General features: G+C 42.2%; 1 protein-coding gene across 9 annotated transcripts in view; it reads left to right on the top strand.

Annotated features, from left to right (window-relative positions):
- Window positions 1-12,582, top strand: part of L3mbtl3 (L3MBTL histone methyl-lysine binding protein 3) — a 110,075-nt gene extending 97,493 nt beyond the window's left edge. For all 9 annotated transcript variants that reach the window (XM_038339098.1, XM_038339097.1, XM_038339096.1 and 6 more), the window contains 3 exons: window positions 7,525-7,970; window positions 8,218-8,280; window positions 11,715-12,582. In XM_038339098.1, the coding sequence (XP_038195026.1) occupies window positions 7,525-7,970; window positions 8,218-8,280; window positions 11,715-11,858 (653 nt within the window). In that variant the 3' untranslated portion in view covers window positions 11,859-12,582. The remainder of the gene's footprint in view (window positions 1-7,524; window positions 7,971-8,217; window positions 8,281-11,714) is intronic.
- Window positions 12,583-15,110: the final 2,528 nt, after the last annotated feature.

The following is a 15,110-nucleotide window of genomic DNA, read 5'->3' as shown; positions in this document are numbered from 1 at the left end:
CGTTGTTGCTTGTTACCATAAATAGTCAAGAACCAAAAGCTCCACTGCAGGCTAGGGATGTAGTCCCATGGCGGAGCAGTGCCTAGAATGCGCAAGACAATGGGTTTGATTCTCAGCACCACAGACTAAGTCAAAGTAAATAGAGACAGTTGGAAACTGACAGTCACAGTGAACTGGGGACACACTTGGTTTGTTTGTCCCTCCATGGCAAACAGAAGTCTGTTGCTCAGGATCCAGAGAGCCAGAGACTTTCAGTGACACAGATTTACCTGTAGCCCACGTTCATAGTACAGCATCGGTACGGCGTTACATGTAAGGCTTGCAAAGATATTCTCTTTGATTCTTGCCACACATTTTCTTTAGTATTGCTGGCTCCGCTGGCTTCAAATGTGCTTTGAAATCTAAATAGAGTTTCGGCTTGATATGAAGGCACAAGATGAAAAGGTAATCACTTGAACAAGTGTTTGCTAGAGTAAGTCATTCTCCCGTCTTTGTTTCAAAGATGATAGTTTAAGCAGTGAGAGCTTAATGACTCTTGGTCGTCATATAGATTGAGCTTATAATTTGCTTATAGCTGGGTAATTATTGTTTGTTTTTCCAATAAGAAAATGCTAGTCTGGCTGTCAATATGTTGCTTGTTCCTGTAGACTTTCCTTCTCATGTGTTTTCCAGTTTGGATGATTTTAGGGTTGGGGAATGGAAACTAATGACTGCCTGTAATGAGAGCCTGATTATTATAGAAGAGTAACTAATGATTACATTGAAAACTGTGTACTATGTTCAGCATGGTTTATGGTAGAATAGTAATTAATGAATACATCGTAATCTGCGTACAGGGTGATGTTTAGCATGGTTTATGGTGCTTGCGGTAACACTAGGTACAGATTCTACAGTTGGCTAGGCATAGTCTTTCCTACATACCCCTGCATGGCTTTGACCATGGCATTGAGGTCACTAGGTACCCCTGTTCCTTGTCTATACAGAAGAATGGTGTATTGTATGTCCATGAGCTTGTCAGGAAGAGGAAGAGCAATGAGTGTTCCTTGCTTAGCACGTGCCTGTCCCATACTAAGTCCCACACAATTATTTGATTATGTACAATGTCACTTACAACTTATAAAGGCATTTTTATTAAACACCAAGAAGGTTTTGTTGTCATAGCTGTTTGGCTTCTTACACAAAAAATTCAGCTTTTCTTCATAAGCCATGAGTTCATCACAAGTCAAGAGCAGAGCTTGTGTTCAGGTCTTAGCTTTCATGTCCTATCTGTGTCTGGGCCTCACTTTTCTCTTGTGTAATCCTGATGTAGCCCTAGTATACCTTCTTGGCCACATGTGAGTAGCTGGAGTGGTTTCTGGTGATGCTGCCTCTGCTGAGTAGTCTCTTGTGTCATTGAAAGCTTGGTCAGGTCCATAAGAAAACTTTCTAGGGTTTGAGCTTATTGAGGCAGTGATGGTTTGATGAATACTTTCAGTTAACTTGGTGATCTGTTATTTTTATCTGCAGAACCAATTTTGATTACCCCCCCCCTTATCTACTTAATTGAGAATTTCAAACCTGTTCACATTTGGCATTCTAGTGCTGTTGCGATTTATCTAGTTTATTTCCAGTTCTTATTTTTCCGTTGTTCTTCATTTGAATTACATTGAGTGTTGTTTCGTGATTCTTTGTCAAGAAAGGTTGTTAGAATCCATATGTAATTTGTTTATTCTTCGGAAGTCAATTATTACTTCTCTTGTTTTCCTCTTTGTTTTCATTTATTTGTCTGAAAACCTATACTTGAGTATGCTTCTGTCAATCACCATCTTTTTTAATTGATAAAGAGAGCTTCATTTTCAGAATTTCCTACCTTATATTCCTAAGTGAGACTGGCTGGCAGTGCAAGGTTGGCCTTCCCGATGACTTTGGAACTTGGTTTTTGTTTTTCGTCTGTTTGTTTTCTGTGGTGTGGAGGTATTTTGAGTAAGCCTATTCTATAAAACTAATTGAATGTGTAGAATTTGTTGTTGACTTTCACTTAGCACTAGTTTACTAGTTTTATATTCCATTTGTATTCCTGTTCTTGGCTTACCACACAGTACTTGTGTGGCTGTCTTCCCCTGAGCCCCAGGGACCTACAGCTTCCAGTCAGATCTGAGATTCATGTTCCCTGGAGACACTAGAATGCCTCCTACCTTAGTCACTGGATGGCTTTGTACCTCTTGGTCCTTAATACAGACACAGCCTGCTGTCACAGACTGAACTCCCTGGAAGCAGACCCTGAGAACGATGAGGGGGAGACTAGGGGAAGAAGCAGAGTTGGGCAAATTAAGGAGGCAGGCCTAGTATAAAGAGCTGAAGCAGATGCACAGAGTGCCTTAGGTTATCCCAAGACCAGCAAGAGGGTTGGGCTTTGTGTCATGGAATTGACCAGTTCTCAGCTGCTGACTGAGAAGGGGGTGCTAGATATTTTTCTTCTCTGTGGTACAGAAGACTTTACAGAACATGTTAGAGGAAGAAGGATTTTGCTTGCCCTCAGCTGTCATAGAGTGAGGCTCATGGTGACTTGGGTTTTTGCTGTGGCTGTGGGAGCTTGTAGAATGAAGTAGGAAGCTGAGGGAGACCACCAAAGCCACGCTGGGCTGTAACCATAAGATGTGCCCCTATGCCCTGCGTTTAGCAAACTAGACCCCATGTCCCAAAGGTTCTACAACCTCTCAGAATAGTACCGTCGGCTGGGACCAAGAGTTCAAGCACATGAGCCTGTGGGAGCCATTCCACACTGAAACCCTGACAGGGAACATCTGTGGACAGAGAGGCTCCCTTTGCCTTAGGCAGTTAGTTCCTGGAGAGGGGTCTTTGTAAGCCCACTTCTCTCAACACACAGGAGAGTCCACTCCTTCATCCTGAAGGGAGACTGAGTACCTGCATATCTGTATATCCAGCCAGATCTCTAAACCTGCTTCTTCCTTTAAGAAAAATCAAACCGAAGAGAAAGAAATCATGATCATTCCGTGCAGGTAGGGTTAGGCCAGCTGAAGTCAGTCCAGGCTTTTGGTTTCCATGATTTTTCCCTAGAAAGCAACGAGCATTTTCGGGGTTTTGTTTATGTTTTGTTTAGTTGGTTTTAGCTTTTTAAACATTCAGATTTTTACATTTGAAAAGGTATCCTTCTGTTATAGCTTCCATTGCTGCCTCTGCTCCATTTGTCATTTTCCTTGACTGGTAATATCTCTCTGCTAAGGTTTGACATTGAAAGGATTTAACAGCTAGTGTAGTTCCAGTATTACACCACATGGCTAAGCACACTGAACTGACTGTGGGTGAGTCGCTGACTCTTACAGTGCTCTCTGTGGGTCTTGATTTATGTCACTAGCTTGTTTTTACCTGGCAGAGGCCTTGTTCCCTGGGGCTTATAAGATCATTAGACTCTGCTGCCCAAAAGTCCATATTCTTCAGAATATTTCATAGAATTATTTCATAGAAAAATTTCATAGAATTTTTACCAGCAGCCCGGTGGTGGTTGTTGCCTTTTATTTTATGTTAATTTCTTATTTATTTATTTTTTTCTCGAGAGAAAGTTTCATGTGTATTTTGTGAAGAACACATGCTTCTTCCATTTGGGCCTGAGTAGAATCCCTTCAGGGTGAAGCCTGAAGGTCAGGTGTGGCACAATCCATTCTGGGCCTACTGCCCACTCTACAGTGTTCATTCACAGTGTGTTGGTGACCCAGCCTAGCCTAGCCTTCTGCCTCTGGAGATGAGAGAGACCCTGTAGGGGCAGGAGTCACTGAGGAGCCTAAACATCCACACAGGACTTCCTTCTAGTATCAGTAGGATTTAGGCTTTTGAGGCCCACAAGGACTATTTTGTTTGGAGTCTTGGGACAAACTGATTGAAGAAAGGAAGGAAGGAAGTTCTTCCTGAAACAACAACAACAACAACAAAATACTCAGATCTTTCCAATGAAGCCAGTATTGTCTGTGTAATCATGACTTTTTTCTGTACTATTTCTGAGCTTGGTCTTGGGAAACTGACTACAATTTGCTCCTTTTTATTTTTTTATCTACTTTACTTGAAAAGAGAAATACTCATTTCCACCATTGTGGGAAAACCTCCATGGTGGAGATTCTGTAAACTGGCCTTTCCCTGGCATCCTTATGTCCTGGGGAAGGTACAGTTCTTTGTTCTCTATGCAAGCATTCTTTCTCATAGGATACACATGTCCAGAAGCTGAATGCTATTTAGTGTCATGTCAGATTCTCCTGGGGACATGGAGCAACCTTTTTGCCTTTAGAACAGATGGGTTGATTATTTGGATTTTTGGCATTGACATTACCCTCAGATATTTTTCATTCCTGAATTTAAATCCAACTTGGAAGTCAACTGTATCTCTGTGCTTGGTGATTCAAACCCACTTGTTTAATGAAACACTTTTTGTTCACCCTTTTTCCATTTGCTCATCAATTTTTAACAGATGCATCCCATTTCTTCTGCATTTCTTTCTTTCTCATTAAAAGCCCCTTTTATAGACTCCTAGAATATCAGCCTCGATGGATTATTGACTCATTTTCTTTTTTGCCACTTTGAATCCAAAAGACTGTTGATTATTTTCATTCCTTTCAAGACAAGTAATTTCTACCACCTGCCAAGCACTGTATGTTAGGATAAGCGCTGTGAAACCTCATGCAGTTCTTACAGTAGATTTTAAATTAAATTGGCTCCACTGAGATGATAGAGCAGAGGTCCAGATTGTATTTACCTGAATCCAGCATGTAGCATCTCGGTCAGGACGCTGTCATTGAAGAGGCCGGGGTGATGGCCTTCTGCTTCTCATATCTCTGTGTGGCTGAACTTCTTTCTTTCCTTTCTGTTCCAAAGAGCACCATCATGGCCCTGGCTGACACCGCAGTGACAGGAGACACTTGGAGGATCTGGCTCCACTTTTGTCACTGTCTTAAAAACGAAGAATGCTTAACAAACCAAGTAACGTGTGTCGGGGAAGACTTTGCTCCAATCGTTTTGATCAGTTTCACTTTAGGACATTTCTAAACTATGGAAAACTCCTTGAACGTGTTGTTTCTCATTCAGGTAGATGGGGTATGAGGAGGGCAGTAAGAAATGGAGACTTGGTGAGACAGGAATGGCAGAGGTGCCTTCCAAATTGAATGCCCGTGCTTTCTGAAGCACACTGTACTCCGCAACCCCCCTCTTTCTCACGCTCACCATGGTGCCAGCCATTGCTGCCAAAGTCTACTTGCATTTATTTTAGTCTGCAGTGCATGTTTGATCAAATCCTGGAACCACATCCTGTGCAGTTTAAGGAATCAAATAGTCGCTTATGTGAAGATGCTTTCTTTATCCCATTTGGATGCGAATAGGAAGGAATGTGTCTTATGGTTGATGGATACCTCGGCTATAACAAAAAAGCTGCCAAAGGAAGGGGCGCCTGAGTCACTGGGACAACATTTCTCAACCTTTTGGGCTCAAGTGACATTTTCACAGGGGGCACCTAAGACCATGGGAAAACACAGATATATACAGTAGCAAAATTACTGTTGTAGCAATGAAAGTAGTTTTATGGTTGGGGTCACCCCAACGTGAGAAACGGTATCAATGGATCCCAGTGCTAGGAAGGTTGAGAACCACTGTGGTAGTAGAAGCGGAGTGGTGTGTGCTTATTGTACCATCTTCAAAGACTTCAGACTTGTGGTGACAAGCGCTGGTACGTTAACGTGGTTATTGGTGTTGGTTTTCTGAAGAACAACGCAGAGCACTAGAAACGAGCTGTGAGGAATACAGCGTCCAGCAGGAAGTGAATGGAATGGTAGTGATGGAGCGAAGCCGGTGTTAATAGAGCACAAACAATTATAGGATGAAATGAGCAAACATTTGTAGAAGACTTACATATGGCAAGCAATCAGAAGCCAAATTATAAAGCAATCTCTATCCTGTTGCTCTAATGTGAAGACAAAATCTTATCATTCCCGTAAGCCAGCCTTGTGTGTACATTTATTTCAAGTACTTGCTAAACTCTTGGAAATATCTGAGATGAAGCTATTAGGTTACTCACCTTCTCCCACATTTTTTATTAAGTACTGGGGGGGGGGGGTCAAACCTGGGTTCTTGTGCATTCTAAGCAAGCACTCTGCCACAGAGCCGCGTCCAGCCCCACCCCTATTTTCAACTTAAATAATTGAAACTAAAAGAATAAAAACAAATGTGCTTTAAATAATTTAGAGGAATAAAATAAATGTGGTGGTTTATATTTGGTTTATAATACCTAGTCAGTAAAAACAGGACAAGTACTGAAACCTGGATTTGATGAAGCATGGAAAAGAGGTATCATAATGTCTGTGATTGTGTCCTGTTGCGTCCATTTTCCAATAAATGACAAAACATTTATTGTCGTTTAGGGCTGAGAAAATTTCCACCCTGCATATGCACCACGTTTTCCTTAGCCTCTCCTCTGTTGTTGGACACCTAGGTTGGTTCCATAAGTTAGCTATCATGAACATTGATGTGCAAGTATCTCTAACGTGTCCACTTGCTCTTTCGGGTAGCAGCCAGCAGTGGGAGATCTGGGTCAGAGTCCTTTAAGAACCCTGCATACGTGGTCAGTAGTGGAGTGGCTGTACCGATTCCCACCATCAAGGTCTAAGGGTTTCCTTCTGTCCACTCCGTGCCTGGATTTATTAATTTTTCTTAAATGACTGTCACTGAGTAGATTGAGATTTTTGATTTATATCTTTCTGATGATTCATGAGGTTGGGTTGAGCATTTTTTATATGTTTATTGGTTATGGTATTTCTTCCTTTGTGAATTGTCTGTTCATTTCATTTGCACACTTACTAACTGGATTCTTCTTTTCTTGCTGCTTGGTTTTTGTTTGTTTCTTTGTATAATGTAGATATTTTCTACTATTCAGTGGATTTCCTCTCTACTTGGTTAACTGTTTCCTTTTATTGCAATAGGGTTTTTTTTTGTTGTTGTTGTTTTGTTTTATTTAAGGCTTTCTTTGTGTAGCCCTGGATGTCCTGGAACTAGCTCTGTAAATCCAGGCTGGCCTCAAACTGCAATAGTTTCTTATCTTTTTAAAAGTTGATGGCTATGAAACATCATTATGATAAGTGACTTGGATTAAACGGAGGCTGGAACACGTCAGGAGAGCCAGCTGCCTGCGAACAAGTTGCAGGAGCTGCAGATTGGCGTCTGTTGCCACTATGTCATTTAAAGCATAGGCGAACAGACAGAATTTCTGAAGGACGGAGTTCTGTTCTGAGGCACAGTTACCTAGAGCATTCAAGAAGCACCATCGAGCAACACGTGATAGTCGTCAACAGTGTGTGTAAACTGAACGTACAGTTTACTTACCATGGCAAACATCAGCAAGCTACAATTACTCAATGAGTGTGGTATTTAAAGTACAAAGTCTTTCCATGTCCACCTCCCTGATGTCATTATCTCATGAGATGCCTGGCACGTGGGGCCGTCCTCCTGCCTTTCAGATACACATTTCCTTCTTTCTCTTTTTCCATTGACCAGTTGTTCGGGAAGAACCTACTCCTACCATCCAGCAGGCTCAGCAGGTACAGAAGACTCAACAGGTACCGCAAGTACAGCAGGCTCAGGCTGTTCAGCAGCCCCCGCAGGTACCGCAGCCTCAGCAGCCTCCGAAGGCGCCACAGACCCAGCCGCCTCAGCAGGTTCCACAGGGGCAGCAGACTCCGCAGGCGCAGCAGGCGCAGCAGCTGCCTTCATCAGCTCAGCAGCCCCAGCAGCCTCCCCAGCAGGCCCAGCAGACTGCGCAGGCGCAGCAGACTCCCCAGCAGGCCCAACAGGCCCAGCAGGCTCAGAGGCGGTCAGCTGTCTTTCTCTCCTTTAAGCCCCCAATTCCATGTCTGCCCCTGCGCTGGGAGCAGCAAAGCAAGCTTCTTCCAACTGTCGCTGGAATCCCTGCCAGTAGAGTTTCCAAATGGAGCACAGATGAGGTATGTTTGCTTTCGTTACTTTATGTTGTTGTCCTATTTGGTCTACAGTGCAAGGATATTGGCCTCATGACTGGTAAATGCATTCACTGAGTAGAGTCTAGTCTTTCGGAGGAATAAGAGAAAATTCGTTTGGAGGGAACTACCTAAACTATAAGTTTCAAATGTATTTTAGAAGCTGCAGCACTTGGATCCCAATTTCTTTTTGCTTTTTATTAAACGCTTGGAATTTTGATATTATTTTTGACAGGTGTCAGAATTCATTCAGAGCTTGCCTGGGTGTGAAGAACATGGAAAGGTGTTTAAGGATGAAGTAAGTGTTCGCCTATACTGCAATATGTTTCTTAATGAATCAAAGCCCGGAGATCCAGCAGTGGGGAGATGTGTTAAGTTAGCAGGCAGTAAGAGACGAGTGTGCTCAAAGAAGACACTTCTGGCATAACTTCATTACAAGTGGCATTAACCACTTGAATTAAAATGTCTTACAGAAGATAAGGTCCAAGGAAAGCTTGGACAAAGCATTTCGTGATCGTGCACAGTAGAACAAGGCTCATTCTAGCACTCCCCACAAAACTCATTAGCTTGTTCTTATATAGTTCATAGCACAGAAATAAATCAAAGGAAGAAATTAGCAGTGCTTTAATATGGGAATTTTCCCTTATTATTTTAATTTCCGATAACCCCATAACAGCATTAGTCCTGGCTCCATTTGATGCTCAGAATAAAGATTACCGTTAGAGCCAGGAGCAGTCTTACCTGTATCTCAGTAGTATGGGTAAGAACAGGGATTTATCACTGTCTACCTTGAGATTATATCTTTTAAAAGTATTTATTTCAAATTAGTGTAAAAGTAACAGGTTTCCTTATGGCATTTTCATATACACTATTTCTGACTAATGCCTTCCCACACAGGGTTCTTCCCCGCCTCCCTGTTCACACCCTCTTGTCCCATTCTGGCCCCCAGTATTCCTTGTTCAGCTTCATGTCACATGTGGTCCACCACCCTTCCCATCCTGCTTCCTTAATACTTCCAATTAGATGCTAGATTGTATTTGAGGCAGCATACAGTATTCAGTCTGGTTACTTGAATTAATGTGGTCATGTCCAGACCTAATTAATTTTCCTGCAAATTTCTTATTTTTATTTCTCTCCGTTGGCTGAATAAGATTCCATTGTGGATATGTCCAACATTTTTATTTCCCATTAAACTATCGACGAACGTATAGACTGATTGCATTCCCTTGCTGTTGTGAATAGAGCAGCAATAAACATGGTTTTGTGGGGATGTAGAGTCCTTTAGCTACCAAGGAGTCTCATAGCTGGGTCTTATGGTGATTATATTTTGTTCTGTGAGAAACTTCTACACTGATTTCCAATGGGGCTGCACCAGTTTGCAGTCTTTCCAGCAGGGGATAAGGGTTCTTCTTTCCCCCACGTCATCTCCGATATTGTCATTTGTTGTCTTGATGTCAGAACGTATGTAGAAATCAATGAATAACACGGGGCAATTGGTTCTCTTTCTCGTGTGGGTCCCAGGAATGAAACCCATGTTGTCAGGCTTTATCTAGTGGGACATTTCAACAACCCCTGAATTCCATATTTAGTAGAATGAGGAAGATGTTAAAAACAAAAACAGCCACTTACTTCTGTAAGCCTACAAGTAGTTAATTCCAAGAAAACCAGGCTTGTAGTCGCTTGCTTCATGTACCATGGCAAAGCATCAATCAGTAATTTAAATAGCAGAAATATACTGTCTCACAGTTCTGGATGCAAGACTGGAAATCTGTCTTCTATTCTAGCCTGTCCTGTAGCTTATAGATAGTTCACTTTCTATGTATCTATCTCTGTGTCCAAATTTACCTTTTTAAAAAAAGAAGAAGAAAAGCTTTTATCTTGTGGATACTAGTTCTCCTGGACCAAGACCTCACCTGGCCTGTGTGGACTTTCTTAACCAGTTGCTACTTACGATCTCAATGACATTATTTCCACTAATAGGTTTCATTATGAGCAACTAGGTAGGGCTTAGGAATTCAATGCAAAATTTGCAAAAGAGGGCCCGAAAGGATGGTTCAGTGGTTAGCGGCACTGCTCTTCTAGAGGACACAAGTTTGATTCCCAGCACCCACGTAGAGGCTCACAACTGTCTATAACTCCAGTACCAGGGGATCCATTACCTCCTTCCATCCTCCACAGGCAATGCACACGTGTTGTGCACAGTTATACATACAGGCAAAACAACAATACACATAAAATAAGGGAGGGAGGGAGGGAGGGAGGGAAGGAAGGAAGGAAGGAAGGAAGGAAGGAAGGAAGGAAGCATTTGCAGCTGGGCATTGTGGTACACTCCTTTTACCACAGCATTCCAGAGGCAGGGGTAGGTAGATCTCTGTGAGATCAAGGCCAGCATAATCTACATAATAAATTCCAAGACATCCAGTGATGTAGAGAAACAGGGATGCCAAAAAACAAAACAAAAACAAAACAAACAAAAAAGAATTTTCAAAAGGCACAGTTTAACTCCATCAAGCCATTCACTGTTTTCAAAGTTTCCAGTTACTCTGAGACAGAAAAAAAAATGTCTTTTTTGTTGTTGTTCAAAATGGGGAAATTGAGGAAGTTAATTGATGTGTCTTAAGACCATCCAATTTCTCAAAGGTTGAAACTAGTGCATGCGCACACACACGTGTGTGTGTGTGTGTGTGTGTGTGTAAAATCTGTCGCATTTGTCACCCTACTAAATCAAATAAGCATTTTCATCATCTTGTGGCTTTGAATTTCAAAGTGTCCTATTCTGTAATTCAGCTCTTCATCTTAGAAGGAGCCTAGAAAGAAAAGGCTGTGCACAGTCACCCCAGTAGTGAAAGAAACCCTCCAGTCTGTGGTGCTTAACACCAGCCTCACACTTCCACCCCTACTGTTTGTTGTCTCTTCTGCTTATGGAAGCTGACCATGGCCACGCTAGACAAAAATACTGTATTTTCCCTCATGGCAGAAGACGGAATCTGTTAGGTGTTTCTATATAACTGGTTCTTTGCCTGAGTTCTATTTTGTCCAAAAGCATTATTATCTTTTGTAACTAAAAAACCAACATAGTCTTCTTGACTAAGTACCTAATTCAGGGGAACACAAGGTTTGGGGATGGGGAGATGGCTCAGTGGGTAAAGGACTCGCAGCATGAACATAAAGACCTTTGATCCCCACCACTCAAATAGAAAACCAGGCACGGCAGCATGTGTCTGTAACTCCAGCACTCAGAAACAGCTGGGTTCCTGGGACTCGTTGGCTACACAGTTGAGCTGGAATGACAAGCTCCAGGTTCAGTAAGAGACCCTGTCTCCGGGAGTAAGGTAGAGAGCTATAGAGTTAGGCATGCAAAATTGAACTCCGGCTTTCTTCTCTCTCTCTCTCTCTCTCTCTCTCTCTCTCTCTCACACACACACACACACACACACACACACACACCACACACATACACTTGAAGTTATAAGCGAGTATGACCACCTTCCATTTTTTTCTGGACTGAGGTTTTAGACAATTGAGTTTTACCTTGTTGGATGTATGATTATAAGTATGACAGACCCATAAATCGGGAATGTTGTGTTCATGAACTCTACTACTAGTGTATGCCTTCTGAGTATTGCTGTGAAGTCCCCTGTATATAATACGGCATATAGCTGTGTATGTCCTGCAACAATGCATCTGGTTAATCCATATTCCTGTGTTTGTTTTTTCCTCCCTTTATTTCAGCAAATTGATGGAGAAGCATTTTTACTCATGACCCAAACAGACATTGTTAAAATTATGAGCATTAAGCTGGGTCCAGCTCTCAAAATTTTCAATTCTATTCTGATGTTTAAAGCTGCGGAGAAGAATTCCCACAATGAACTGTGAAGGCGGTGAATTCTGGTACCCTCAGCTTCCGCTTTAAAGCTCATCATGTTTATTCAAAGCACAAGGGCGGATCTAGCTCCTGAGGGAGAAGTTTTCAGGACTCACAAGGGCAGCGCACAGGAGTCCATGGTCCCTCCAGACTGCGCATGCGTTCCTAGGAACCGTTTGCCTGGGCTTCTCACCAGCCGCTGGCCAGCACCGGTCATCTTTCAGTTCTGCTCACCGAGCTAAACTTACCTTTGTAAATCTTTTGGAGGTGGGAGGAGGGTGGGGAAACGGGGGCTTCATTATTTATGGATGGGGGGGAGCAAAATAAGAACTTTCGGCATTTTGTAAACATTGTTGGATTCTCTTTCATGTATACGTTCTTTTTTTCAATACTTTCAGAAACCTTTTTATATAACTGAATTTCAACCTAAACCAAATCCGTTGAAACCTGGCTGAGTTTAGCCTGGGACTAGTGTCAGTCGTGTTCGCCCTGTGCCATATTTGGAATTGCAGCGTTAGCCAAGTGTAATTTTGCGAGTCACGATATCGCCTAACTGTGTGTCATCCTTTGTTGGGACTGAAGAACTGTAAATACTGCCTTTCTTTGAATCCATGTTTTTACTTTTGCACGTATTATGAATTGTTAAACAAATTACTTTTCACCAGCATCTTTACTGTTGTTACCAAAAAAATGTATATAAAAGAATGGAATTGAAAAATAAAATATATAAACCTACTTAGATTTGAATGAAGTAGTGTATCTGAGCGGATCAGTTTTGTACATCATGGTGCCCACGTGTTTGCAGCAGAATTGTGTGTGGTTGGTTACCTTCCAGGGTTGATCAGGAGCTTCATCTCCGAGATTACCGTGTGCATCTCTGTAAACGGCATGGAAGTAACTGGTGCTTTATAGGAAAGGACTCGTTCTGTTGACAGAAACACTAATTGTTCAAGTGATCCCATCCGTCTCCCAGGCCCTCCAGATCCACGGGATTTTCCCCAAGTGAGTTGAGAGGCAGTACGAGGAGGTACCGCACAGACCTGTGTGACAGAGAGAGTCACACCAGCAGACCCAAACATTCTCCGGGCTCACAAATCCCGAGGAAGTTGTTCCCAAAGCCGCTATTTGGGAGCCGCCAATGCGGAGCGATTCCTTTTTCTATTAAATATTTTGCCTTGACTTTTTTTTTTTAAAGCATCTGGATGCACTTTAAATGAAAGCCCCTGGTTATTTATAAATCCATAGTTGGCGGTGTTTCTTTTGTAAGCATGCACTTCTAGGGGAAAGGTAAATTATTTTGTCAGGCTTTTGATGGACTTTCTAATGCCAGGATTAGACGTTTGTTCAAGGACCGCTTTAAAAATAGAAAGTTTCGTGGCATGCTGTCGGAACTCTGGGGGAAAGTCCCACCTCTTTCCATAAACTCTCTAATGCTTTTCTGACGTAGGACTTCCTTTGATGTGCCATCGTAGGGGTTTATTATCAGCCCTTTGCATTTGTCATGATTCAAGGTGAAACAGGGTCCGTGACATCTCCCGTGTCCAATTCATTTCTCTGCATGACTCTGCTAAAGAAACTTTTTGTTATTTTTCCTTTTTTGTTGTGTTCAGTATTTGTACATTAACTTGCACTTGTTACATGTGATATGAATGAAATAAAAACTTAATTACAGATTCTTTTTTATTATATGTATGATTTTTAAGGAGGTTGTTACATTGGAGAGAAAAGAAAAGGTATGAGGCATGAGTGTATGTTAGAACACCTACCTGGCATTTATTTGTGAGACCCTGGGCTTGACCTGCTCCACTACAAAACAACAACATATGAACAACAACAACATTAAAGATACCATCGGACCGAGGAGCTGCCTCCATTGCTGAAGTGCCTGTCAGGATAGCGTGAGTCCCCGGCACCCATGTAGAAACCAGGCACATGTTTGGCCCCTGGTGCTGTGGGGCCACAGACAAAGGGATACCTGAAGCTCACTGGCCAGGGAGTCTACCTGAATTTATGAGCTTCTAGTTTAGTTAGAGGCCATGTCTCAAAAAAGCCTAGGTTGTAAGGCTAGAGAAATGGTTAAGAATACTTGACTCTCAGCCATCTGTAGCTGCAGTTCCAGGGGTCCAGTCCCCTTTTCTGGCCTCCATAGGCACTGGGCACATACGTGGTGTACAGAGTTACATGCAGGCAAACGCTCATACTTCCTAAGGAGGAAGTGGGGCGAGGGGAGTAAAAATACAGGAAGACACAGGATTGTAGGAAATGGATCACTGACCACACATAGACACACATGAACCAGCACACACACCACAAAGGAAAGTTGTTTGTGGCAGGGGGGCAACATAGCAATCTAATGACTGTAAGACTGAGTATTTTTGTCAGTGTACTTAGGGAAGGATAGGTATTTAAAAAAAAAATTCAGCAATTGCATTTTTAGCCCAAGTAGTTTTCTTCCACATTGAGAATATTTTTTTTTTCTAATTTAAAGTGTATGCTGAAATGAAGGAGATTTCTTAAATCTTATTAAAGATTTAACTTAGGGCTACACAGAAAAACACTGTGTGGGAAAACAAAAACAAGAAACAAAGGACTTTGCTCCTAAGCAATGTGCTGTTCCGTTGCAGGAAAAGCAGAGCATTGAACATCCCTGAGTGGCGCAGGATTCAGTGGTCTTTCGCTGTCCCGTGGCTGCAATATGCTCTGAGTGTTAAAGGAGGGAATAGGAAGGGCTGACGTAGGGAATGCCTGAGTAGATGGATGGCTTAGGATGGGACAAAAGAGAAGGATGCCTCTGTGGGATGCACAGGGACTGTCCATGCAGTTCCGAAAGATGTACAGTACTGTGCAGGGGCAAATGAGACCAGTCTACAGGCCCATCTATCCATAGCCTCAGCCTGTCACTCAGAGCAGCAGCGACACTCAGCTTCCAACTGTGGCCCTATAAGGAAAGACGCACTTCAAAATTTAGTAAACCCAGATTGAAGGCAGACTGTGGAATTTTTAAACAATGGAATCGAGGGGGTAATTTGAGTAATAAAAGTTTGTAAGGCAGTTATTTTAGCTTACTGAAAAGGAAAGAAAATAAAAATTTCAGCATTTTTTTTTAAAACTTCATTAGATGAAATAATCCAGAAAATGCTTAACCAACTGTGTTGTAAGTATTAACACATTGAAATCTCTGGAATATCTAGGATGTGAATTAGGAAATAAGATGAGATTTTGATGATACTATCAAGTCATATCTTATGCTATTACTTTATGGT

The sequence above is a fragment of the Arvicola amphibius genome, chromosome 8, assembly GCF_903992535.2.
Source record: "Arvicola amphibius chromosome 8, mArvAmp1.2, whole genome shotgun sequence".
Classification (NCBI taxonomy): Eukaryota; Metazoa; Chordata; class Mammalia; order Rodentia; family Cricetidae; genus Arvicola; species Arvicola amphibius.
Note: the sequence above shows the minus strand (reverse complement) of the source record. Positions and strands in the feature narration are given on the sequence as shown.